The following is a 26,292-nucleotide window of genomic DNA, read 5'->3' on the forward strand; positions in this document are numbered from 1 at the left end:
GGCGGGTGGCTGACGCGTGCGTGGAGTCGTTGGCTCTGAATTGCTGAGAAATGATCCCAGACGGGGACGAGCAGCCAGTCCCGGACAGAAACTAGTATTTATCGAACGCCCTCCCCCAGGAAAAAAAACAACAGCCACCACGACAAAGAAAAAAGGAAACAAAACACAGCAAACAAAACCGGGGTGGCCGTACCGAAGACAACGACGCCCGAAGCCGGGATGGCGGACTCACCGTCCCTCCCAAGATGTAAGAATAAAAGGCTCGAGGCTTCGACCCACGGAGGGCGTCAGGCTGCGGTGACGGGCCCCGTGGGGTCAGGGGGCTGCGGCCCCAGCTGGAGCCCCGCTCGCCCTCCCGGGAACCGCCGTGGGCCCGGGGGGCTGAGGGAGGAGCAGGAGGACTCGGGATGGAGCGAAGGGGGCCGCCGGGAGCCGGAGCAGTGACGGGGGGACCCTCCAAGGACATGCGAGTCGCCTTCCGGCCCCGCGGCTGCCCGGGCCCGTGCCAGCCGGCGGGCCGAGCTGGGACCTGAGCAGGTTGGGGCTCCGCGTCCCCGGCGGGGCTGCACCCGCTTCCTAAAACTCTCCCTGGGGAGATTCGCTCTGCGCAGCCGCACGGGCGCGCACCGCGAACGCGGCGTCTACCTGCCTCTCAGGCGGGTCCTGTGTTCGGACACCTTTACCTCGCCCAAGGTCGGCTCGTGACTTTTCCTTTTATTTTCTGAGAGCGGCGAGTCCTGTTTATCTGTTTTCTTCAGGTGGCGTTGGTTTCGAGTTTTATGTTCTCGATTCCGTCCCCCCGACTCTCTGTTCCTTACTTACTGTGCCTCCACCTGTCCCCTGAGCCACTGTGAGATGAGGACATCTCAGCGGAGAAGGCAGCGCTGGCCAGGTCGGCGGGGAGACGTGGCGGCTGAGCCAGGCGCCGCCGGCAGAACCGGGGCCTGTGCAGGTTCCAGCCCCGGCTCCCTTTGCTGCGGTGTTTAGGGTCTCGACGTGGACAGGGCGGGAGGACGGACGCCGGAGTCCGCTGGCCCTCGGGACACAGCCTGAGGGCGGGGCGCTCACCGGGCCCCCCCGGGCGACTCCTGTGGGAGGGGCAGAGGACCAGGGGAAGAGGTCGAGTCCACGGAGATCCAGCCTCGGCGACGCACGGACACTCTGGATCATGGGCCGCGTGGCTTTGTCCCCGTGTGGCCGGCCCGGGCGGGCGCTGTGATGCTGGGGGTGGGGGGGTCACTGTCTGTAGCTGGACATTCCTGAAGGGCTGACAGTGAACGGCAGGCAGCCTGCCGCCTCTGGGCCGCCCTCCGTGAGGGACACCTGTGCAGCCGTCTCCCCGTGCACCTGAGCGTCCTCGGCATCCGGAGCACAGGGCCCACGCCCTCACTTCCGCCTGCTGCCAGGAGGGTGTCCCCAGGGTCCGCAAGCCACCCTCCTCCCTCTGCACCTGGCGAAATGCACAGAAAAGGGGCTCAGGCACCCGAAAATGTTAGACGCCCACGATTTATCGTGAACACGTGGCTTGGCCAGGGCATGTGACGAGATTAACGTGGACAGGCTTCAACATCCAGGGCCAGACCCTGCTGGGCTATGCCGAGGACACGAACGTGGGAACCTGGGCTCCCCGATGGGCGTGTGGCCCCAGGTGACAGCCACGACACGCGGCCGTGGAGACGCCCGGGCGCCACGGTGAGCTTGAAGGTGCTTCCTGAAACGGAAGGTGTCACTCGGACGCCACTGCGAAGATGCAGGGTGAGCAGTGCTCTGACAGGGGGGCCGCCCTGACGTGGGCCCCGGAGGAGCAGAGTCTCGGCGGCCGCCGGGCAGGGGGAGGACGGAGGGGACAGTTGCTTAGCGGCATCGGCGACGGAAGGACAGCCCCAGAGGCGAGTCCCGCGTCACGCCCGGGGCAGCCATCCGGGTGCAGGAGACACAGAAATGATCCCGGGCGCGGTCGAGCGCCGAAGGTCAGGTCACTGCCCTCCATGCGTCCAGCCGTGCGCCCCGCACTCAGGGACTCGCGTGAGCGAGTAACGGACGGAGCAGCTTCCGGTCTCACGGGCAGCGACTCAGGACCGTGGCGGGCGAGGACGCTCCGGAGTCGCTGCACACGAGTCAGGCCGGCACCTGGACGCCGCGGCGGGCGCTGGTGGCGAGCAGGCCTGGCCGCCGCTGCCGCTGGCCGGGCCCGGGCTGCAGGCGCCGCAGCTGGCTCGGCGCCGGACACCGCACCTGTGCGGCGAGGGCCGGTGGCTCCGCCCTGCGTCAGGTACGCACGGGGCCTCGGACGTCGCTTGCCTCGCATCGTGGGCCTCGCAGAACGTGCCCCGTGCTCCGAGGCTGGTGGGAAAGCAGGGGTGGCCGGAAGTGCTGTGATGACCCATCGCGTGTGGTGACCCCTCAGTCCTTACCCCTTTCTTCTGTTTCTTCCAGTGAAAAAGGCCATCGAGCTGAAGTCCCGAGGAGTCAAGATGCTGCCCAGCAAGGACAGTATCCCCAAGAACTCCGTCCGTAAGTCCTGCGTCTCCGGGAAGACGGGGGATGGGGGGCGGATGTCCAGGGTGCGGCCTGCAGACGTCACTCTGGAACCCGCTTCCTGACTGCATCTCCTCTGCGTTCCCGCCCCCCCCCCCAGGTCAGGGGCAAGGGATGTGCCCAGACCCCTGCTGGGGAGAGTGTCGGGGTGGGCGCCGCCCACAGGTGCTGTTATCTGCACTCTGCCCTCCACCCCGGTCCTGCCGCGGCTGGACCGCGGACCGTCTGGATTCCTCTTAAGTAAATGAAAGTCCGCTGTCACGTGTCTTGACCCAGTTTCACTCCCTCCATCCTAGTGACCCCCCGCCCCCAAACACACACACACACACCACACACTCACACACACTCCACACACACACCCTTTTACCACGCACCACCACACACTCCACACACACACTCGCCTGCTGCATGCCACACACGCTTTTACACACCGCACCACACACACACACACAGCACACACAGCAGACTGATTTCTGGGGCAGCCAGACATCTTCAGTCTTGCCAGTTCTCTATTTAAACGTCCTGGCTCGGCAGTGGTCTAAGGGACGCACTAGCTTCAGGGCGACCCGCATCCTTCTCGGGAGAGCTCGTGCACGGAGCGCGTCCACGCGGCGCCCCGCTGGCTGGGCCCCCACAGGGCGGCGCCGTCAGCACCTGCTGCGGACACGAGGGTGCCCCCCCCCACCGGCCGCTTCTCTGGTGTCTTCCTGGACGCCCCTCGTCCTTGTGTAGCCCAAAGGGTCCCCTCGCTGTGACCCCTCGGCCACGTCTCTGCTGCTCTCCAGGTGCCACCTCTCCCCCTTCCTGGCGTGAGAAGCGCCAGGCGACCCTTAGTCTCAGCATCCGGAGCTTCTCTTGACTGCCCGGGCTTGGCCAGCAGTTCCTGCCTGTGACGAGACTCACTCCGTCGCAGCTGCTGTGGGATTTCGCGTCCCACTGAACGCAGATCCGCGGGCTCCCCCGAGATGCCCGAGAGGGTCTCCTTCCGGCGCGATCCTCCCCCACGCACCGTGCTCTTTCCCAGACCGTCGGCCCGTGGGGTGCCTTTCGGTCGTGACCCCTCTGTGGTCTCCGTCCCCACCTGCTCTCTCGGTCCCCTCGGTGGTTTCGAGCTGTGTGTTCTGTCTGCCCCCCGCCAGGCGGCTGGCGGAGGCGGAGGGCTTGGGAAGGGCGTCTGGAGCAGGCTCAGGCCAGACAACTGTTTCACCTGTGACATATCGTGAGGCTCTGCGTGAGGCTTTATGCCTGATGGCTATTCCACTGAAACTAAAGATGAGCAACAACGAACCCCAATAACAATCTTTTAATAATGAGGCGTGGGTCCACTAGCTTTGCTTTCTCGATGGCCCCGTCGTGCAGCATCCTGTGGCCCACCGACGCTGCCCCACGACCCTGAGCAGTGACACCTGGACAGAACGGGGGGAACCCCCGCCCCCAGGATGCGGCCTCAGACACAGGGTGCGTGCGTCTCAGCATGTCAGGCTGTATGACACAGTCCCGTTATCTGAGGCGGTTAAACTTCTTTCTCATAGCTCGGAGGCAGGAAAGTCCCAGAGCCAGGGGCGGGCAGGTCCGGCGCATGGCGAGCACCCGCCGGCTGTGTCCCCCTGCGTCCTCACACGGAGACGGAGCCTCTCCCGCCTCGATCTGCGAACGTTGTCATTACGCAGTCCGTTTGACCGTTGTGCACAGGGCTGTTCTAACTAAAGTGACCCGTGAAGGAAGAAATCAGCTGAGGGACTGAGGAAGAAAGACTGTTTTTAAGTTTGACTGTTTTGTTGTCGTTAGCTTTGAATTTAGGACTTTCAACAGAATGGGAAATGTGGTACTTATAATAATTTCCGAATTGATTGTCATGGCTAAAAACCTTGCAGAAATGATCCACGTCACGTCGGAGCACATATCATGTGACCCCTCGCGGCAGATCGGTATCAGGTCCGATAGCAGATCAATCAGACAGCGAACTTATCTGCTTCTGTGACATTTAGGCAGAAGCTTTTTTTGTAAGGAGATATTTTTTTCTGTTCTTATCGGAAGACGAATTGACAAATACGTAACTACGCATTCGGTATTGGAAAGGGTTCTGTCCTTTCTCTCAACAGTATTAAACTGTTTTTTTGTCAGACATGAGAATTACTCGTTAGAGAAAATGAAGGATTGGAGAAACGGTGTGGCCCCCCAAGATCAGCGGTGTGGTAAATAGCAACATGTTATTTACGCAGAAGGTCAGACAGAAAACTCGGTGTCTCGTGGAGAGGGGGACACAGACTTTGAAGCTGGGGACAAGGACTCAGGAGCTGTGAAAGTATTTATCCTCCTGAAGCCGAGTTCCTTCATCTATAAAATTAGAATTGCGTGATTTTTGTCGAGTAGATAAAACAAGGCATTTGTAAATTCCTGGTTCAGTGCGTGACGTGAAGTGGGCAGTCAGCAAACCCGAGCCATCGGGGGTGACCCTACAGAAACGGAAGGGGGTCCGGGACGTCAGGAGGGGGCCGGCCAGGCACGAACCCCCCCAGAGGCGCGGGAGGGACCGCTGGACTTAACTCTCAGATCTGAGAAAACGGGTTGTCCCAAGCACGGCCTCCCAGAGCCCATCCAGGGCGCGGCCCCGGGGTGCCGTGGGCCTCCCCGCCTGTCAGCTCCTCGCGCCCCCCGACCATGTTCGTGAGGCGGAGGCTGCACGCGGAGCGCTGCAGGTGGTTAACACACGTGGCGAGCCTGCTGCCTGCGGCGCGGTTGCCGACGACATTACGGGATCCTTTATATGACGATGACTTTGTGGATTCCGTTTTTGTTTTTTGACGTGGAGCATTTGTATTGAATGCCGGCGTCTCCGGTAGCGGCTTCATCCTTCTTCAAGCCGCTCCGGAAACTTTAGTTTCTAGCGGCTCCGCATGGGCCCCTGAGCTGACTTTCTCTCGGGGGCCACACCGCTGACGTTCTGGAGGTAACATCCAGGCCCACACGTTGCTCCTGCCCTGAGACTCCGGCTCTCCATCCGAGGGTTCCCTCAAGGACAGAGCAAGATGGTCCTGAGAAACGCTGAGCACAGGGTGACAGCCACTGTCGGCCATCGTCCCGCATCGCTGTCCGCTGACCGCTTAGATCTTTCTCTCGTTCTTCATGGGCCTTTTCCCTTCATGAGAGTCCCCACGGGGACGTGACAGCGATGCCCACATAATCGCCTTTAAATCCAGCGTCCGAACCCGCGCCTGCTGTGAAGAGCTCACTCGGTAGTTACTCAGCTAAACCCCAACGTGGCGGTCTGCGGGGCCAGCTGCCTCGTGCGGGGCCGGTTGTGTTCTGCCCGTGGACACCCAGCAGGTGACGGGAGAGAGCAGAAATGGAGGCGTGCCTGTCTAACCCTCCCGCGGGGTCCCCTCGAGATGACCGTGCTCCAGGCCGCGGGGGCAAGAGGTCACGGTGCTGCCCTAACGGGCTGGCCTGACGCGACCCTGTTCTCTGCATTTCGGCACCAACGTCCCCCCTAACCCCGTCGCTTCCGGCCTAGGAGGTGGCGCTGCTCAGCTGTCACTGAGGCCCGAGTTCGTGTACGAGGCCAGGTGGCGTCTCTGCGCTTCCTGTGATGTAAACAGACCCTTCATCCCGTCATCGTCCTCCAGAGGGGCATCTGTTTCCTGTCAGGACCCTCTCTGGGCGGATAGAAAACGCTCAAGATTTGGGTCGACCCCAGATAGCGAACACTACACAGGACAAGGCATCACGCCTCCTGCGATGTCCGAGCCAAGCTACGTCGTCAGTGACCCCTCGGCCCGTCCTCTGGGTGTCACGCGGGAGACCGGGAAGGGGCAGGGAGGGTCGGGAGGGACTTGCCGACTGCTTCGAGGACCGCGGCTTCATGCCCGCAGACCGCTGTCACCAGAGGGGTTAGACCGTCGTGGTCTGGGAAGCTGCAGAGGCGCCACAGTCAGACCAGGAGTGCGCAAGGACGAGGCGGCTCGGACGTTAGAACCGTCGGCGGCGGCGGCCAGCAGCCGGTGCGCACACGGAGAGCGCCGCCCCATCGTCGCACGTGGAGAAGAACCCGCCGCCCCGCGTCGCAGGCCCTCGTCACCCGTGTCCCTGCTGTGTCCACGTGTGCTTTCTTCCCGGATGTGCCCTGATGGTCCCTTCGGTCCAAGGTGAGCCCCTCGCGGACTGAGTTCCCCGGGAAGCGCCCCGTCTGCTGCCCGACGCTGAATGACACGCTGCACGTCCTCGCCCTGTGGCCCAGGCGGACGGCGCTCGCTCGGCCGCGTTTGCTGACCCTGGGAGGAGGCAGGACTCCGCCCGCAGCGTGGAGCGACATCTCTGCGGCCCTCCCCGACGCCCCTCCACGGAATCCGCGGACTCCGCTGGGAATCTGGCTCTGGAACCTCTGAGCCCATCAGTTTCTTTGTCCAGCCCTGATTTCGAGCAACCAATTCGCCACTAGGGATTCGCTTTAGTCCTTAACAGGCAAAAACTCCGCCGCGTGGGGCGGACAGGCGGCGGGACCCGTGGACGTAGTTCGCGATGAGGCGATTTCCCACATTAACTCTTAGAAGGAAAAGGTTCAGAAGTTTTGAGTTATCATCAGTTATATTAATTACCGACGAATAATGTTTTCAGAGAGACCCAAAGATAATTAAGCTATTAATTCTGCGTAAGGCTCTTAGTTTGTCAGTACGTTGAGCTCTGAAAAGCTTATGAGAAGCCATCCGGTGAAAGTCGGCGACACCAGACCCGGACCTTTCACTCACTGAGTAATGGCGGGCTCATCTCAGTTCCGACCTTGGGTCCCTTCAGATGATGGGAACGGTAGATGCTGCTTCCCCTCTTCTTGACGTCATTGGCCTTGGCCGAGTACAAGTATAGCCACCATAGGTGTGAGCGTCCCCGGGCCAGACGATCTGCCGGTGCCCTTCTAACTCCAAAACATAAAAGTCTGCAGCGGGGAGGGGAGGGGGACCCCTGGTGGTTATTTTTCAGCCAGAAATCGTTTTCCTACATAAAGGTAAAGACAGATTCCTTCAGGAATGCAGTATGGATTTGCTGTAACTCACTCTGACGGACCAATGGCACATGCTGGGTTCTGAGCATTTGCAGTCACAATGTGTACGCAAGAACGACAGGGCATGTGATTCAAAGTCATTGCTTAACGGAAAGTCGGATAAAGATTGCGGGAAAATCGAGCAGCACAATGCATCGTCTTGTCCACCCTTAGGACACAGTGACAGTAGAACATCGCGAAGGGAATGACCCTAGAGGTCTTCTGCTTCCGACTACAAGCCGTTTGTTTCATTGTTCTTGGTTTCCATGGGCAACCGACTTTTTCCTATCTTAAAAAATATCTGAAGCAAAACACAGTGATTTTCATTTCAAGGAGCCGCATAGACAGCCCGTTAATGAAAAGCCATTGATCAAGTATTGTCTTATTTCCAATGACTCTCAGGGTGTTCATTTTCCCCTGCTTTTCTTAATTATTTCGTAGGACCAAAAACTTTCGTAGGCCCATTTTTGGGACGACGCTGCAAAACAATGCTTCTGTGCAGTAGAAGATGCGACCGTACGATGTTTTAACGTGGTGTGACCAGTTACCCATTTTCCAAAACACCCCGTTGTAAAAGATTTTTCCTTCCGCCCCGGGTCGTAAGGTTTATCCACGTATCACTATAGTTGCTATATTCATACGCTTCGTTTTCTTAAGTCGGAATAAGGACAAATGAATTCGATTCGTTCGTAGCATTGTTCTTTCCTATCCCGACGTGCTAAACCAAAGAGGAAAGTTAATCTGACGTCGTCACACTGGGCCGTCCCCTCATGTCCACACCCCCGCGGTCCCTCAGTACGCGTCCGCAGCCTCAGCCCTGCCCCGGGCCCTGCCGCTGTCTCTGTCCACCCCGCAGCCCGGGGGAACCACAGCCTGTCCTGCTCGAAACCCTCAGCAGCTTCCCTCACGGCCGGACAAAATGCACATTCCTTACAACGACCGCGGGACCGCCCTGTGTCCCCACCCCGTGCCCCCCCTGCCCCCGCCCTCGTCGCTGGCCCGGGGCTGCTTCCTAAAGACCCGAGACACTGGAAGCTCGGTCCCCGCCCGACGCGACCTCCCGAAGGAGCCTCTGCCCCGTCTCCCGGGGTCACCTGCCAGTGTCGCCGTCTCTGTCAAGCCCTCGCCGGCCGCCCTTACCAGCTCGCGCAGCCTGGGCCACCCCCCGTTTTGTCTCTCCTCGTTACCGGCTCTGTTTCTCTCGGGACCACGCATCACACTACGCCGTGTCAATCGCGGCGCCGTGTTCACGTGACTGCATGCTCGCCGCCTCCCCCGCCGGTGTGTAAACCCCACGAGGCCCGACATCTCTGTCTGTTTTCTTCACCGGTAGACACGCCGACAACCTCGCGGAGTCTTGGACACACAACCGTTACTGGTGTGCGTTTCACCGATGAACGACCGAGTCTCCTAGTTGTGTGGCAGCGGGCGGGAATCTGACAAAGCGATGCGTGTACTTTCCTTCAGCTGGGTCTTTATGTTTTACCTCTTATTCATGAATTTGACAGTCACGTGCGAAGGAAGGACTGGTAGCCGTCATGGAGATGATCAAACTCTGTCTCTTCCCTAGAGGAAATCGCAGCCGACTGGTGTTTCAGCCATGCGAGATTCGCCAGGCAGAGGGCTGTGATGAAGGCAGCGGCATTTACTGAGTGAGGCTGGAGCAAACTAGGAAGGTATTACCTTTCAGAGGAGAAGTAGACCCACCCCTGGAAGGTCAGGCTGCACAAGAGAGAGCACAGAGAGCCATGTTAAAGCACGCACCCAGCATCCGAGTCAAAACGCCATGCTCATCAGCCTCTTCGGTGGCCGCTGGCTTGGCGAGTCCATTTCATCAGGGGCTTGGCAATGCCTCTCATTCAGACTGTACACACATGACATGAAGGAGGCGCCCATAACTGCGTCACTCATCGGTTACAATAAAATGCTGGGACCCTACAGTCACTATACCCACTACGTGGAGAAAAACAAACACTAGAACTCTGAGGCACCGATCACTTTTTCTCGAGTTTCTGTAACCAACTGATGAGAAACGGTAGTAAAATGTTATTATCAAACGAATACTCTGTGCTCCCGTAGGTCAGAAAGAACAGTCACCCCCATTAATCGTGGTCTCGGCTACCCACGGCATCGTCTGAAAATATTAAATGGAAAATTCTAGAAATAAACAATTCATAAGTTTTAGGTTGCGGGTGATTGTGAGTAGAGAGGCGACATCTCGCAACGTCCTGCCGGGAGTGACCGTCCTCTCGTCCAGGGTCCCCACGCTGTGCACGCCCCCGCCCCGCGGGCCACCTGGCAGCCTTCCTGGCTATCAGACCACGTGCTGCGGTAGCCCAGTGCTTGCGTACAGGTGACTCTCGTTTGGCTTTAGAATGGCCCCAAAGTACGGGAGCAGCGATGCTGGCAGTCGGGGAGCGTCTGAGGGGCCGCTGAGGGACCCGGAGCTGAAAAGTTGAGTGCCGGACAACGCGATGTTTCAGTAGAGAGAGACCACACTCCCATAATCTTACTACAGTATATAATTATAACTGTTCCATTTTATTATTAGTTAGTGTTGTTAATCTCTTACCGTGGCTAATTTATAAATTAAACTTTATCATAGGAATGTACAAATGGGGAAAACCCAGTCGGTACAGGGTCACTGCCGCCCGCGGCTACGGGCCTGGCCTGGGGCCATGGGGCATTTCCTGCCCATAAGACTGGACTGCTGCACTCTGACGCTCCAACCTGCCTGACACCCCAACCTGCCGCTCACCACTGCTCACGGAGTCCCTTCGTGACTGCGTTGCTGACTGAGATGCACTTGTTTTAAGAAAGGTCATTGAAAAGTTGCAGAGACAGACAGCCCTGCCCCTCTCGAGTGCCTCCCCAGATTCAGAGCATGATGCGGGGTTTGGGCAGAGGGATGGGGAGGAGGATGGCGTGAGCTCTTCGTAAGCTCGAAGGACTCGCTCAGGAAGACTTCTGAGACAAGCCTAGCCGGGGAACAGAGCTCTCCCTTCTCCCGATGAGCTGTGCAGGGGCTTTGCATGGTTCCCTCTGTAAAGCTTTACTCCAGAAACAATGGATAACTGGCATTTTCATCAGGCCCTCATTTCCTGGGTAACCAGATAGCTGGTTGTTCTATTAATGCCCGATTGGATAATCTTCGAAAATTAGCATGGTTTGCTTTACTCATCTACAAAAAAGCATGTTTTATTTCCTAATAATGTTGTTCCAGTCCCTGAGCTCATTATTCAATGCCTAGAAATTCCGCTCATCAACGCGGCTGGTTTTTACGGGGCCGCCTTGCTGTTTAGTAATGGGCGATCTATTTGAATCGTAGTAGACCAGAGTGATTTGTAATATTGCTACAGAAAAAAAAAAAGAAAGAAATGCATGCCCTCACGTCTCCGTGCTGCGGTCCTGGCGCCGAGCGCTCTGAACCTTGCTCTGTAGCAGATTTTGACAGTAGGAGAAATAATGGCCCCGTTAACCTCTAACAGCTGTAGGAAGATTTAGTAGAACACTGGGGATAATGGCTCCAGTCTACTCTGTTCCATCATAAATGTAATAACATGGAGTCTTGCAATTGTTAAAGATCCTCGTTATCCTAACAGAGATCCATCCCCATGTAGCGTGAATATGCTCGATCGCATAAATTGCTTCTTAAATCAGGTGAGTAAATTACGCTCGCGGTCTCTAAATGGGCCTTTGTCACTGCAGGAGCTAAAATATCTCTTAAAACTCTGTGGAAAGCCTTGCTGTGAAGGGGTCTGCTTTCTAGATGCATCGGGAAGGGTAGTGTCAGTGGTAAGTGGAAGCAGACCAAGGTGGTTCATCAATTATTTAACACGTTATTTGCGTATATAATTTCTTAAGTAACCAGGAAAAAAGATCTCTTAAAATATATGAAACGAGATATTGGCTGATTAGGTGATAGATGAAGAAATTGTGCTGTAACCTTAGTAGAAAGTAAGATGCTTTTCGAATGGTTTCAGCACACACTTACAGAGCATAACTGATTAACTGAGGGAAAACTCACTCAGCAAAGTAAGGAGAGAATGCGTTCTTTGCCTTCAGTGAATGGGAGACCGTGGCAGGTCGGAAAGAACAGTATAAATCCTGGCATTTCCATCGCTGAGTTTTAGAGGCCCATCAGATCATGAGCTTTCATCAAATGTTATAAACGACTAAATCTTTCCATATAATAGGATGAATAAATGCGAGCTCTGGAGAGTTGTGGGGTTACTGCATTTGGGAGTCCAAAGGGGGGAAATGATTCCAGCAATAGTCAGGAGAGAGAATCTCTATTGAGTTCTAACTAAATTCTCTTATAAGGTCGGACGTTTGCTCGTGAATAACTTTGGTCAGAAACTCTAAAGATCAAACTAATTAATCACGGGAGGTTCTTTACCAATTAAAGTAAAGCCCTCCAGTTTAGACACAGGGAAACGAAGTCCAGATTTAAAAGTGCTCAGCCTGGTACAAAGGTGGATGGGAAAACGAGCCGACATGGAGCTCCCGGCACGGCGGGGGCTCGGAGCGATGCGCACCCCTCGAGCCCCACCATGCTATTGACAGCACTTCTCAGTGGGGTTCGGTAGCAAACATGTTCCCCGCTTACGTCCTTCCGTCGGCGTGCTCGGAGAATTACGGAATCGGACGATCGAAGCCGACGGCCAGTTTCAGGGAGAAGTCAGTTCGCCCAGACCTGGGTCCTTCCCGTCACCGAGGGAGACGTTCAGAGATGGGGGGGTGATGCCGAAGGCGATCGGCGTGTTCGCGGAGAGGCGTAGACGCTGCCCGTTTGTTTAGTGGGGGCGGGGGGAGGAGGGGAAAGACTCACCTTCCGCCGTCGTGCCGGGAAAGCCACGTCCAGGAGACGCCGTGTGGCACACTCAGATGCAGAGGGGAGCCTGGCCAGCTGCCTCCCTGGCTGGGTCTCAGTGACCCCGGGAGGACGTGCGCTTCCGTCGTGTGCCCTGCATGGTCCTTAAAACATTTCGCTTAGTTGGTCATCTTTCTTTTTCATTATTTTGAAATGATTATAGATTCTCAGCAAATTGTCCTGAAATCTGCGAGGAAGTCTTGAATCTTCCTTGACGCAGTCTCCTTGGCTGTCAGTCTCTTCCCCAGTGATGACATGATATCGAACCGGAAAACCGACCTGGGAACAAGCCCCAGGGCCGATTCGGGGTTCGGCAGAATTACATGCACTCGTGTGGGTGGGGGTGGGGTTCCATGCGATTGTATCACGTGTGCGTTCTAATAAGCGCTGCCACACGCAAGGTGCTGCCGCTCTCAAGGTGCAGAAGCCCCACCACGAGCCCCCGGTGGGGTTCTGTTCGTAGCCACGCCCCTCCTCCACCTGGCCGCCAGGCGTCCATTCGCCTCTGTCAATGTGTCATTTCAAGAATATCTCGGAAATGGAATCACACAATACGGGGCCGCCGGGGTCAGCTTTTCCCCTCAGCACCACCGCTTGGCGATCCGTCAAAATAATGCGTCCCTCTCCGTCGCCGTGTGGTATTCCGTGGCATGCGTGCCCCGCAGTTAGCCGCTGGCCTGCTGCATGACACTGGGTTTGTGGCCGGCTTTTGGCTATTAAGAATAAAACTGCCGGAACGTCGAGCTGTGAACAGCTTTTGCATGAACCTGGGTTTTCATTTCTCTCGCGTAAATTCCCCGGAGCGTAATTGCTGGGTGACGTGATATTTACGCGTCTAGTTCTGTAAGAAACGACCCGACCAGTTTCCGGAGAGGCCGCACTGTTCTACACAATCCGTGCGTGACCCGGTTTCTCAGCATCCTCACCAGCGTTTGGTGTTATGTCTTTCAGAAACGGTAGCCATTCTGATCCGTGGGCAGTGGGGTCTCATTACGGTCTTAACGTGCGTGTCCTTAATGGCTAATGGTGTCCAGTGCAGCCTCGAGCTCATTTGCCATCTGTGTGTCGGCTCCAGTGGAATCCTAGGCCACACATTTGCCCACTTTGTAACTGGACATTTTTCTTGTTGAGTTTGGAGGGTTTGTTATGTATTCTAGGTGCTAGTCCTTTGCGGGGCATGAGGTTTGCAAATATTTTCTCCTAGTCTGTAGCTTGGCTTTTCATCCTCCTCAGCGGGTCCTTTTGAGAACCAATCTCTATTCTAGATGATAGATTTCCATCCCTCAGGACGAGAACCCCCTGACCTGCTTTCCTCCTGGAGGCCGTTTCAGTTGAGAACCCTAAATCTCACAGATTACATGGCTTGTGCCAGAAGGCGAGAAACTGATACATGTTCTCATTCATAATCCCACGATAGATTAGACATTTTCATGGGGAATCGAGGGAGCCGTACCAATCGTGAAAAGAGGGAATTTAAATTATGGAAATGAAGTATACTCCAAATGAAAAAGAATAAAAGAAATATAGTGTATGAATACTTACCGATTTTTCCCAGAATGCTTAATCTTCTTTTTCTAGTTTGGCCATATATTTTTAGGCTTAAAATGAACAATTCTATTTCTCCTTCTTATTCCATTGTCTTGGCTACGAAATGGAATAACCTTCATGTAAGTTAACAACGCTATATACTGAGGATGGGTTCACTTCAAAAGTTCTCACTCTGCTTTTTAACTGGTCTGTCCAAACTCATCACCACACTAATTGGATTAAATTAGATAATTTAATGACAGCAAATCCTTCGACTTACCGGGTGTGGCGCTCGATTCGGTCACATCCCTTGAGTTCGGTGCATTTGTATTATTCTCGGAGGGACAAAGCAGATGGAGGGACGTGCTAAGGGGTAGTTTACGAGAGACAGGGGAAATAAGCCATGTTTTCGGATGTGGAAAAACACATATATGGCCAGTCGAGGAGGCCAGCTACGGGTGACAGCTCGGGGCGCCGGCGACGCGCTCGGAGGCGGGACACACCGTCCTGCTGGTGATGTGCCCCACCCACGGTGGCTTCAGAGCACCTGGAGGGCGTTTGGTTTTCTTGCTAAACCTCCTGTGTCACGGTCTGAACTGTCGGTTTGAAAAATGTAAAATAGTACAAACCGTGTGATAGCCACACAAGATACTTTCATTGTATATCTGGGAAAATCATAGCTTTAGGCAAAAATTCAAGTTCAATAATTAATATGTAGTAAATTTCCCACACACCACCCCTAAAGAAAATCTTTACAGCCTTTTGTGCAAATGCGCACGTGATCAGTATTCCACGAGTCTCTGTCGGCTTCTGACATTGGGAAAATGACCCCGTATAGTTACGTGTATTTTTTTGGAAGGGCTGATTCATGTGTGATCCTTGAAAAGATAAAAAAGAATTAGAAGAATATCAAACGCATTAGATGAACATACACGGTAAAGAATGTGGCAGTAATGTCTATGGAAAAAAAAAGATTTCTATTATAAGGTAAAGACGTATTTGCCAATTGATCCACAATCTCCCTTCCGTTCATCATGTATTGAGGATGCTCAGAAAAGAGTTTAGCCATACACACGATTCTTCCAACCAAGCACACCGACATTTTACCTACTTTCAGGCAAAACTTTCTAGAATCCATAGAACGATTATCTATAACACATTTTGACCCAATTTTAGCCTTGTATTATATGCTATTGATATCACAATGACATGCTTAAACTTGCTTTAATTGAATAAATAACCTAATTTCTCTTTTTCACTCCTTTTAACAATGAAAATCACAAACTAAAATATCTTCTCTGGATATGTCTGCAAAATCACGAACACTTTACGCCAATATATCATCCTTCAAATTAACTTTCTTCTCTCTGGTGGAAAACAAATGAGCACATCTCTTACTGATGTTTCTTCTGTATCTATGACAAACTCTCATAATATAAAGACAGACTTGTGTTCCTCGTGATTTTTATATTAATATTCATTCCATTGAGAGGAGAGATTGGCGTGTCCTTCATGAAAACAAAGCTTAGCCTACTGTATGATTCCAGCGATTCCTTTTTATGTTTTGTCACTCACCATTTCTTACTGAGTATTCAGTGTTTTTACTAAAGGATGTTAATTTGCAAATCCTGGTCTACAGCACTGCAGTTTTAACTGGATTCAGATCTTTGCCCACATTTCGAAGTCCTCAAAGTTGCGTTGCAGCTGTAAGGAGAATCCGATTTGTGACAGTGTCCGAAAGTCCCTTTACGGTCCGGTCTCTCCTTATGTCTCAAATATCATCACCGCACACTGCCACAACACACACACACGCACACACACATGCACACATACACATATGTGACACAGTAATGACGGCGACGCATTAACACACGACGCGACAATAATGGCCGTAAACGCACCAATATGTTAATACACACATACACACACACACATATAAGCACACACATAGACATCGACATTACCTATCGCATTGTCGGACAATAATATTATTGATGTGTGCTTTGGTTACTGCATACAAGGCTGCCGCATTACACGACATTAACACACGCATGAATATTGGATGCAAATATTGAAGGCGCGACAATATTGATACACACACGCTATCAACACACATGCACACACACAATAATAATAAAGCAATACAATAATGACGACATACACACTTTCCCAGCCCTCTCTCTCTCTTGCTGATTTAATTTCATCTCTTGTCATCATCTAAGAACTATATATCGAGAATTATTTATCTCATTTACTGTCCGTCTCACAGGGCGAGGACGGGGATCGCAGTGTGACGTTCAGTGGTGAACGGCGTGTGACGAGGCAGGGACCCCCTAGATGTGTGTCGGGTGAATGGACGACTCCGTGCAGCTGCCTGTCCCTCATCATTTCACCGTTTCCAAAGTCAAGTCCTCAGGCATCCCTTCCCTAAACCCAAGCAGAGCCAGCCCGCCCCACGGTACCCGCAACGCGACACTCCGCAGCAGCCCAGCCTTGGCACGTGCCATCGGCCAAAACTGAAAATATTTATTTACCCATTCAGGGTTTTTCTTTTTCTCTTAGAATACAAGCTTCTTGACAAGAGGTCTTGACTCACACTTGGTCGTTTGCCCAGAACATATTATGCATGTCACATAATAAATATTCGACAAGTAGTATTGATTTATTGACTACCCAGTTTTATCCACCATAGCACAGTATCTGGCACAGAGCAGGTTATCATGCCTGCCCTGTCTCTCTCTCTCTCTCTCTCTCTCTCTCTCTCTGTGTCTGTATATCTATATGCTCATCCATCATCATTATATTATTCTATTTATCATCTATCTACCATCTACATCTTGTCTATCAGCAATTAGCTATCTATATGCCATCTATCTTTTTATCTAGCTGTCTACGGCTATTAATCTATCTATATCTCATGTACCTGTTATCTACCTGTGTCTCGCGGCCCACATATACAATAAACAGATAGCCGATTACAGAGAACAATCGTAATATTGTAGACCTTCTCTACAGTACATTGTATCAATGTTGCTTTTGCTTTTATTAATGAAGAAGGCGTATTCAGGTGAATCTCATGGAAAATGGCTTTACGTATCTTTAAGTTATAAAGATCAAAGCGCCATTAGAATACTCTAGTGTTTCCATGGAAACGGTACCACACTCTGGCAGCAATTATTATTATTTTGCGGTGCACGTGAGGATCTACGGTCTTGGGGTATCCCCCGGTGGAGGGCAGACAGGCGTCCATCAGACTTCCCGTGTCTTAATGTGAGTGCGAATGTCAGGTGGCCCTGAGTCCGATGAGGCATTTGAGCTGACGAGCTCCATGAGGGGCATTTCCCCTGAGACCTTCCCCCTGGGGATGAGGTGGCACCCGGAGGTGGGTGAGGGGACAGACTGCGCTGCTGCCTGCGAACCCTTGTGACGGGTTTCATCCCAAGGCACTAGACTGAAAGAGCTTTAAAATTTGAAAGGGGAAACAATTTAGCGCAACGTTAACGATAGTCAGTAACTGAAACAGGGACCGCCGGATGTAGCAGGTGCGCGTCGCCCCCTGCTCAGGGCGTCACAGCACGAGCTGCGGAGCTGCTCTGAGGTCGGGTCCAGAGGGGGAGGGCGCAGGCGCGCACCTCACGGAGGGGACGGCCACCGTCCTTCCAGAGCGACGAGAGGGCACGGTGACCCGAACACAAGCGTGCAGCGGAGTTCACGGGGCAAAGCGCAGGATCTGGACGCCGTATGAGTTACACACTCACATTCTGCCCGACAATTGTCAAGTTACGTCTCCTCGTTCATTTTTTATCACTGTAACTGGTGTAACATTTTTAAGCCAAGGGAAATGATTAAACGAATGAAAAAGTCTTAAGCTTTAATTTCCTCATGTCTAAAATAGTGATGATAATATCTGCCCTCACTGTGTCATTGTGATCGGTCACTGCAGCTCACATGAAACACTCAGCCCGGTGCTGGGCACACGCAGGCCCCCCGCTGCTAACACCGTCCGTTGCTGTTATATATTCTGTGGGTAGAAGCCCGAGTGTGGAACGCTGACCATAGTTACGTGCAAGCCTAGTGATGTTTCTCCTCACATTTCGCTCAGGTAGGTCATAAACATTTCACTGAAACTGTCGATTTTTACATACGTCGTGTTCAAAGAGAAGTTATCAACTGAATCACACACCGGAAGCTCCTCACCTTCTCTCCGAGACAGATTTGATAGGTGACGTTCGCTGAGTGGGCCAGGGGCCACCGAGGCCACCGGGTCATGAGAGGGAGCCCCGCGCACCCACCCTACAGCACACGCGCACACACACTCACACTGTGTCGCGCAGTGTGCCCAACACCTTTTTTATTTGAAGATGTGCATTTTAAAAAATTAATGCATCGAATAATTAACGCATCCACTTAACGACCTAGTTTATAAAATAAACGTATGGCTCTTCTAATTTTTTTGGAAATCGAACTGCATCACGTAGCAGGGAAGCAAGTCAGAGGGCCCTTGGGGCGAGTCGCAGCGAAGACCAAGCCAGGTGGGAGCTGCCGGTGACTCCGTCAGCGTCACCTCCTGAGGATCACGGACAAATGAAAGGCTGTTTAGAGAGGGGCAGCGATGTCATCGTAGGGATCACTTGGGATCGAGGCTAGTTGCTCTGAAAACGTCGTAAACGTAGGATAATTTACGCACGATCGCCAACCGCCTCTTCGGGACACGTCCCTGTCTGGCTGGCACGCCCACCGGTCTGCCCCACCCTAAGGCAAGGGTTCGCCCGCACGCAGTAAAAGCGCTTTCGAATACTTTATCCCAGACTCGCACATTCCACGTTTGCTTTGTACGTTTATTAGTGTACATTTCCGCGGTAACGCAGCGCGGGCAGCGCGGGCCACACTCACTGCTGCCATCTTGTGGCATCTTCACTGCTTATCACTTCATCTGATTACTTCCGATGTCACTTAAATTTTATTCAACGTGCATGCGAAATGCTGGGGAAAATAATCTTTTAGAGGTCCATTTTTTGGGTTTTTTTGTTTGTTTGTTTTTTCTTCGTATTTGTTTGTAAGAAACTAATTTTAAGACTTACCACGTTTAAAATCAGTGCTTTACGTGTTCATTATCTTCCATCTCAAAATAAGAAAAGAAAATATTTGTGATTTGGGATACAAAATGTATTATTGTGTTCATTCACTTATCATGCAACAAATATTTATCGTGTCAAATTTATGCCCCACACTATTACGTAATTTTATTGTATCTAAACACGAGGTGTTGCAAATAGGTCACAACAGTTCAGCAGACTCAGTGGCCAAGGGTTCCGCTTACTGAACTTTATCAACAAAAAGAAGCAGATTTAGTGAGCAAAGAAATCCATGAGGATTGTACTAAAATTGTTCAGTTTTAAGAGAGTCTTAAAATTCAGATAAGTAAAGGTGATGACCGAAGAGGAAGAAAGAGATTAGAGGCAGGTGGGCAAGGGACCGCCTCAGGCTCTCGCTGCAACCCCATCGCCACGGTGACGGGGGAGCCCCCAGGGCCGCCTGGGAGGACAGCCGTGCACTGCGGAGGCCACGCTTCTTCTCTCAAGAGAGACTCGAGTGGAACAAAGATCAGGTGTTTTCACAGGTTGGTCTGCCGTAACTCAGGGCCCCACCGCCATCAAGATAGCGCTTTGTCTCCAAAGGCCACCAGCTGTCAGTTAGAGTGACAAGGTGGGGAGTCGCTGGCCCCAGCAGGTGCTTGCCGAGCAGAATAGCAAATGCACAATGCTTGGTCCTGGCCGATCGCGCTCCAAAGCGACATCTAAGGAAACAGCATTTACATAGGAAAGATCTAGAAGAAAAGTGGAGAAAACATTGAGACGGTTGCCTATTGCAAATAGATCTTAATTTGTATATAATTTTCTCAATAATGACTCTCCTTTCATAATTTATTTTAAAGGAAACTTCATTCCTTTAAATTAAAAATCAAGTCGAACTTCCTTTTAGATATGGTTTTTCTGTTTTACACACACACACACACACACACACACATTCACATACACTGTAATAGTAAAGACAGACATTTCTCTCAGGTGACATTTTTTTATCTATCACATACAGAGTACCATATATTTCGTCTTCCAAATGATACATTTTGGAGGGCTCTTGTTCAAATGCTAAGCTAAGCATAGTAACAACAGGTCTAAATCGGGACTGTCCCTGGGCACACTAGGGTCTGAGGTCACCTGCACTGTGGGTGGGTACGTTTCAGGCAAAGCGTGATTAAGTCATGTGTTGGTCACGGCGTTAAATGTATATTGGATGCCGCCTTTATTGGACAGGGATCGGATAGTCTGTATTAGACATCTCATGTTAGCTGCTGTAACGTACTCCAACATAATCCTTTACCCCCATCCCATTTCACCAGTCACAAATCTGAATGGACTTCTTAGATGATGGAAAAGACTCTCACTTTAGAAATTTCTGGCTACGCCACCAAACAAAAGAATGAAGACAGAAGTCGATCTTAGAACTTATGTGGAGCCCCCTCCCTATTTTGGAAAAATGAAAACAAGCTTGGAGACTTTGGGGCTCTCCCCTGAGGTCACACTGCTACCTGTGAAAGACAGATCTTGGGATAGCACCTTGTAGTGAGTATTTCAATTCACTGTCAGTGTCTGGGGAGTCAGGAACTCAGACGAGTCAGCCACACGCTCATTTTACAGAAAGGAGCCCAAGCTTAGAGTCAGACATTAATTTGATGATGTGTAGAACAGTTTCCAATAATTTATACAGTCGGAGGGACAATTAGACTGCTGAGTCCTTAAACTCAGTGACTGGGTAGAATTAGTCCTGAGGCCACTCGTTTAGGTAAAAAGCCGAGAACAGTGACTTCATTTTTCCAGGTAGAATCAGATTATTGTCACTCAGTTTTAATGCTCTCCAAATGATGGCATCAAAATAGTGACTCCCCAAACCCACCCACACATTTTCTATAATGAAACCAGAAAGTTGGTTTATAGTGAATACCTGACCTCATTTCACTTCAAAAGGCGGACTAGAATCATGTCGATTCTTCTGTGTGCCCCGGCTTTACTGAGGGGTCGTTGGCATAGAACGCTGTGTGAGGTCGAGGTGCACGGGGCGATGGTCTGAGGCACATACCTATGGCGAGACGACTTCCGCGAGGTGAGTCAACACCTCTGTCCCCTCTCGGGGCACCTCTGTCTGCGTAGGGCAAACACTAACGATCTGCTCTCTGAGCAACTTTCATCCCCTAAATCATATCGTTGACGCGAAAGCCAATCGGCACCTCAGGTCCCCAGAACTCACTTCGCACGTGGACGTTTGTGAGGTTTGACCAGTGTCGACCGTCGTCCTCACCCACCGTCCCCGGCAGCCACCACTAAGTCCTCTGTTCTGTGAGTCTGGCTTTTAAAAACATGTATTCCGTACAGAGCGGATCATACGTCATCATCATCAGAGTCACTTCGCAAATGCCCACCGGGTTCATCCGCGTCGTTGCAAATGGCACGGTTTCCTTTTCATTCTTCTGGTTGAATAGTGTCCCGTGTGTGTGTGTGTGTGTGTGTGTGTGTGTCTCCATATCTACCTATATACCTGCACCTGTGTGCACCCAGATCTGTCGATCTGTATCTGTCTGTCTGTCTGTATCTATATTCCTATGACACTTTATTCGCTCCTCTGTCGATGGACATGTGTGCTGTTTCCGTACCTACTGTGACTCACGCTGTGATGGACGTGGGTGCACAGACATCCCTTTGGGATAGAGACTGTATTCTCTTTGGATGCACGCCCAGCAGTGGGAACGTGGGTCACATGGCAGCTCTATTTTTAGTGTTTTGAGGACCCTTGATACAGTTTCCTCCATGGATACACCTGTTTACACTCCCGTCACGTTGGCCCTTCTAAGGGAAGCTTGCCTGGATCTAAAAATGGGAGTTCCAAAATGGACTTGTTTACCGCACCTTATTCCACAGGCAGTTCAAGGTAAAATTTGGCCAAGATTTTCTCCACGTTTCAAATAGAGCATTTAGAACTGCCCGAAACACGTGGGAACGGTGAGGCCCACGAATGCTTTGCTGGAAACGGGGGAGCTGGCTCGGAGTGTGACCTGCAGACCCGGGAGAGGCGAGGCCGCCTGGCCGCAGCGACATCCTGACTCTGTGCTCCCTCTTAAGTCGCGGCCCACACTGACTCCAAACAGCGCGGTTTGATTCTGGATGGAATGAATGTGAAGAAGATAGACTATCGGCACATTATTTGGCAAGCTAGGAAAAATTTCAAAATCTACATCTAAATGGGGATGCTAAGTACTCAAGAGTCATTCAAATGAAAATTGTGTCATTTAAAGTTGTCTGTTTCCCCTGTGTAGACTAAGCCATCATTAAGCCCAGGGAAAGACTGCCCATCAGGTGTGAATGCGCCCATTCAGACGCGTTCTCATCAGGGTCACCCGCTTCACCCTCACACGGAACAGCTTTGCATGTTTCCAAATTGTCTAAAATTTCGTATTTTAATACCGTCAACTTTTAAATCAACAAATAGCATCGAGGATAAATAAGCATACGACCCGCTTAAAATTCATGAATATAGTTTTCATCGTGATCATTTTGGCAAGTTATTTTGGTGTCGAGCCAAAGCAAAGCAGATGTAATTTAACTGAACGAACAGTAAATTTGAAGTTTGAAGGTCCAGGTTGGAACCGGACCCACTAGCCGCGGGGACCTCGGGAAGTCACTGATTGCGCGACTCGGTTCCCTCCGAGGAAATGGGTATCACAAACACTTCATTATCCTTTTGATTTAAAACAGCCCCGAAAGGCCGCGCCCCAGACTGGAAGAATCTGACATGCCCTGGAGCGCACTACAGGAGCCGGGGCTGAAACTTCGCATCCCCTGTGGGCGGAGAGCTCCAGGCCAGGACCAGTCATTGCTGCAGGAAGGGAGTGGTGACAAGCAGGGCCCCCAGCAGACAGGGACTTCGTGACAGCACAGTTAGAGAACAGAATGAAAGGACTCGGCCTTCGGAGGCCCCTCCCAGGCCTCCCTGTCCCTGGCTCAGTCACTCCCGTCACTGCGGACGGAGCTACGGAGCACGTCAGGGGCACACGGCGCTCCCGGCGGAGGGGGCCGCTGTGCTAACGCCGCTTTCCTGACCCGCACGTCACTCTCCTCTTCGTCTGTCCCTAAGGAGAGTTGTGTCTGGGGCGGGGCGGGGGGATCTATGATGATGAGTGGAAGAGATGGCCTGGGTCTGCTGGGCTCTTCTGCGCTAGGATTTAAGTGAAATACCGAGTTTTGCACAATCTGCTAGTTTTAAACACGTGCACATACGTTCTTCGCAGAAGCTCACACTTCGGCCGTGCGGACGGAGGCCCTCGCTTTTTCACAAGGGCGCCCTCCTGAGTGACGTATAGTCGGCATATAGTCGCTCTGCGTCTGTGGGGTTTGCATCCACGGATTCAATCGACAGCGGATCAGAAATATCGGGGGGCGGGGGGGTAACGTTGTTGCTGATGACCTACAGTGGTGGGTCTGTACTGAGCGCGGACAGACCTTTTTCCTTGTCATTATTCCCTGGACAATGCAGAGTGACAACTGTCTACATGGCACTCACATCGCACTGGGGGTCGTGAGTGAGCCAGGAGGGTTTAGGGCACGGGAGGACACACGTGGGGTGTGCGCGGATGCTCCCCCACCTAGGAGGGACTGGAGCGTGGGCGGGTTTGGTTTCCGTGGGCTCCTGGAGCCAGCCCTCCGGGGACACCAAGGGCCAAGGCGCCTTTGCCTGCCGGAGGCCGGACAGGCGAAGCCCGTGCAGAGCCAGAGGTTCTGCTTGGAAGAGGGTTTCAAGCGGAGGCGGCCAGATGGTCACATTTGCTCCCATCAGCGCCTCTGCAGGCCCTGGTGACCCTCGTGTTGCTCCTGGTCCCGGCTCCGTCCCGTCACCACTGGTGCCCAGACCCACGCCCGCCCACGGCTCGTCCCTGACAGCCTGCGTGATCCGGTCCTCACAGTTTTCTTATTTCTTTATCTTTTGGCGATGGCCTTGGACTGGGTGCGTCTTCTTGTATGGGGTGTGAAAACTTGCCTGTCTATTCAAGAAGCACTCCTAGGTAGCCCTCGCTGATTGCTCAGTCTTTCTGCTGCATGGATAATTAGTTTGAAAGATAACTTTGCTGCGAGAGAGATGTCAGATGCACGCCATTAAGCTTGTACTTTCGACAAGGAATTTTATTACGTTTATTTGCACAGCGTCTCTGTGCCCACATCGGCCATCACATGGGCACCGAAGTGCACGCTCGCCTTCCGGGCATCGCCTCTGTCTAAGGTGGTCGTGTGTGGTCCCACAGCTCGGGCCGGCGCTGGCCTCCTCAGAAAGCAGCCCCCACGGGGGGCAGCTGATACCCTGCAAGGGGCCCATGGCCCGTTAGCGCGTTTGACACATGTGCGCTTCTGAGATACGAAAGGTTTACAGACGATTTGTGAAGTTCGATGTCATATGAATGAAATAAAATGAAATGACGTTTTCCTGGCGAACTGTGGCGCAGCGCGTGCCCAGGGTGTGCCCAGCAAGAGCCTCGGATACAGACTTCACCTACTGTTCTGGAACAACCCCGCCTCGCTGGCCTGAGCAAACCTGCCTGCTGTTCAGAAGCAGAGACTTCGGTTAGCTGAGCCACCCCGGGTGACTGGGCGGCGAAGGGCTGAAGGCAGAGAACAGGGCCGTGCGGGGCTGCAGCTTAATTCAGTGAGTAATGCGGTATGGGTGACAGGGAGACACTGTGGTATGGGTGACAGGGAGACACTGCGGTATGGGTGACAGGGAGACACTGTAAATTCAAGCAGGAGGAAAGCAGCGCGTGCTCGTTCTGGGGGAAGCTAAGGCGAAGGCGAAGATGAAGTGTGCCACGCGGGCAGTCGGAGAGGAAGCCCTGACGTCAGCGCTGCTAGCAGGCTCCCCTCCAGACCGCAGACCTGGTTCCCTCCCGGTTTCTTCAGATCCAGCAGAATCTACACATAGGATAGCACGCACACGCACACACATGCACACACACACACGCGCACGCGCGCACACACACACACACAGGCACCTTTCCCTTCGTCGCTGCCGCCAGACACAGTGGCGTCTTGACACTCATGCGTTTAACTTAGGGAGGGACGGAGAGGAAGAGAAGCACGTTTAAGTCGTAGGAACTTTTACAAACAGCACATCTCAGGCCGTCTGCTCCTCCAGCGTCCGCCCAGGGAGCGGGAAGGGGGCTGCGGGGTGGTGCGCGCCTCAGGACGCGCCGGCCTCACTGCTGGGGGACCCGCAGCGCCCTCAGAGCTCTGCCACGCATGCCCGGCGCCCGGAGACACCGCGGCACCTGCGTGCAGCTTCGCCGGTCCCCGCGGGGGCCGCTGCTCGGGCTGCACCCCGACCCCGGCTCCCCGACCCCGCGCCCCGACCCCAGCTCCCCGACCCCGCGCCCACGCTCGCGCGCCATTCTTCCTCCCGGCCGCGCGGTCCGCGCTTTCTCGGGAGGAGGGGGACACGCCACCTGCCCCGCGACGCGAGCACACCGCGTGCCCCTCGGCACCCACCCCAGAGCCGGGTGTCAGGAAGCCTGTGCGCGTCCCGGCCATGCGCCTGGCAGCGGACCCGGCGTTTTCAACATGCTGCCTGCTCGCCTCCACTGCCCCGGGGAGCCCCGAGTCTGGTCCGGGGAGCCTGCTGGACAGACGTCTGTCCTGGGGTCTTCACCCACAAGCGACAAGCAGCCATCACCCAACGGGCCGCGTCCATGAGTGGCTCACTGTGTGCCAGGCACTGTGTCCTCGCCCATGCGCTTAGTCCCGTCGGTAACCCTGTGACGTGGACGCCATCGCCATCCCCACTTTACAGAGGGGGTGACAGAGAAACACAGGCAAGGAACAGACTCAAGGTCCCACAGCCAGCAGGTGGGAGAAGCGGCCGTCTTGGGTATCCTGGCTCCAGGGCCCACCTTCTAAACCACTGCCCTATGCAGCTGGCGCTCTCGCTCTCTCTCTCTCTCTCTCTCAATCTCTCTCAATCTCTCTCTCTCAATCTCTCTCTCTCTCTCTCTCTCTCTCTCTGCATTTTGTTTTGGCCAGTAGTTTCAGTGTGTGCACATACATAGGTTAGACGTCCCAGTTTATGAAGAGCGTCTCCTATTGACTCCATCTTCCCTCGGGGCTCTCCCCAGCCACTGCCCCACCACAGCTGACATCCCACAGGCTGTGCTCCCCCACCCCGATGCTCCCCGTCCCCGTGACCAATCACATCTTCAGCCACTTCTAACCTTTCACCTCATCCT

At 53.2% G+C, this 26,292-nt stretch overlaps 1 protein-coding gene across 1 annotated transcript in view; it reads left to right on the forward strand.

Annotated features, from left to right (window-relative positions):
• Positions 1 to 26,292, forward strand: part of CSMD1 (CUB and Sushi multiple domains 1) — a 1,293,618-nt gene that overhangs the window by 902,976 nt on the left and 364,350 nt on the right. Inside the window, exon 7 of the mRNA XM_039877340.1 lies at positions 2,437 to 2,514. Coding sequence (XP_039733274.1) covers positions 2,437 to 2,514 — 78 coding nt within the window. The remainder of the gene's footprint in view (positions 1 to 2,436; positions 2,515 to 26,292) is intronic.

The sequence above is a fragment of the Pteropus medius genome, unplaced genomic scaffold (genome assembly GCF_902729225.1).
Source record: "Pteropus medius unplaced genomic scaffold, Ma_sr-lr_union100, whole genome shotgun sequence".
Lineage (NCBI taxonomy): Eukaryota > Metazoa > Chordata > Mammalia > Chiroptera > Pteropodidae > Pteropus > Pteropus medius.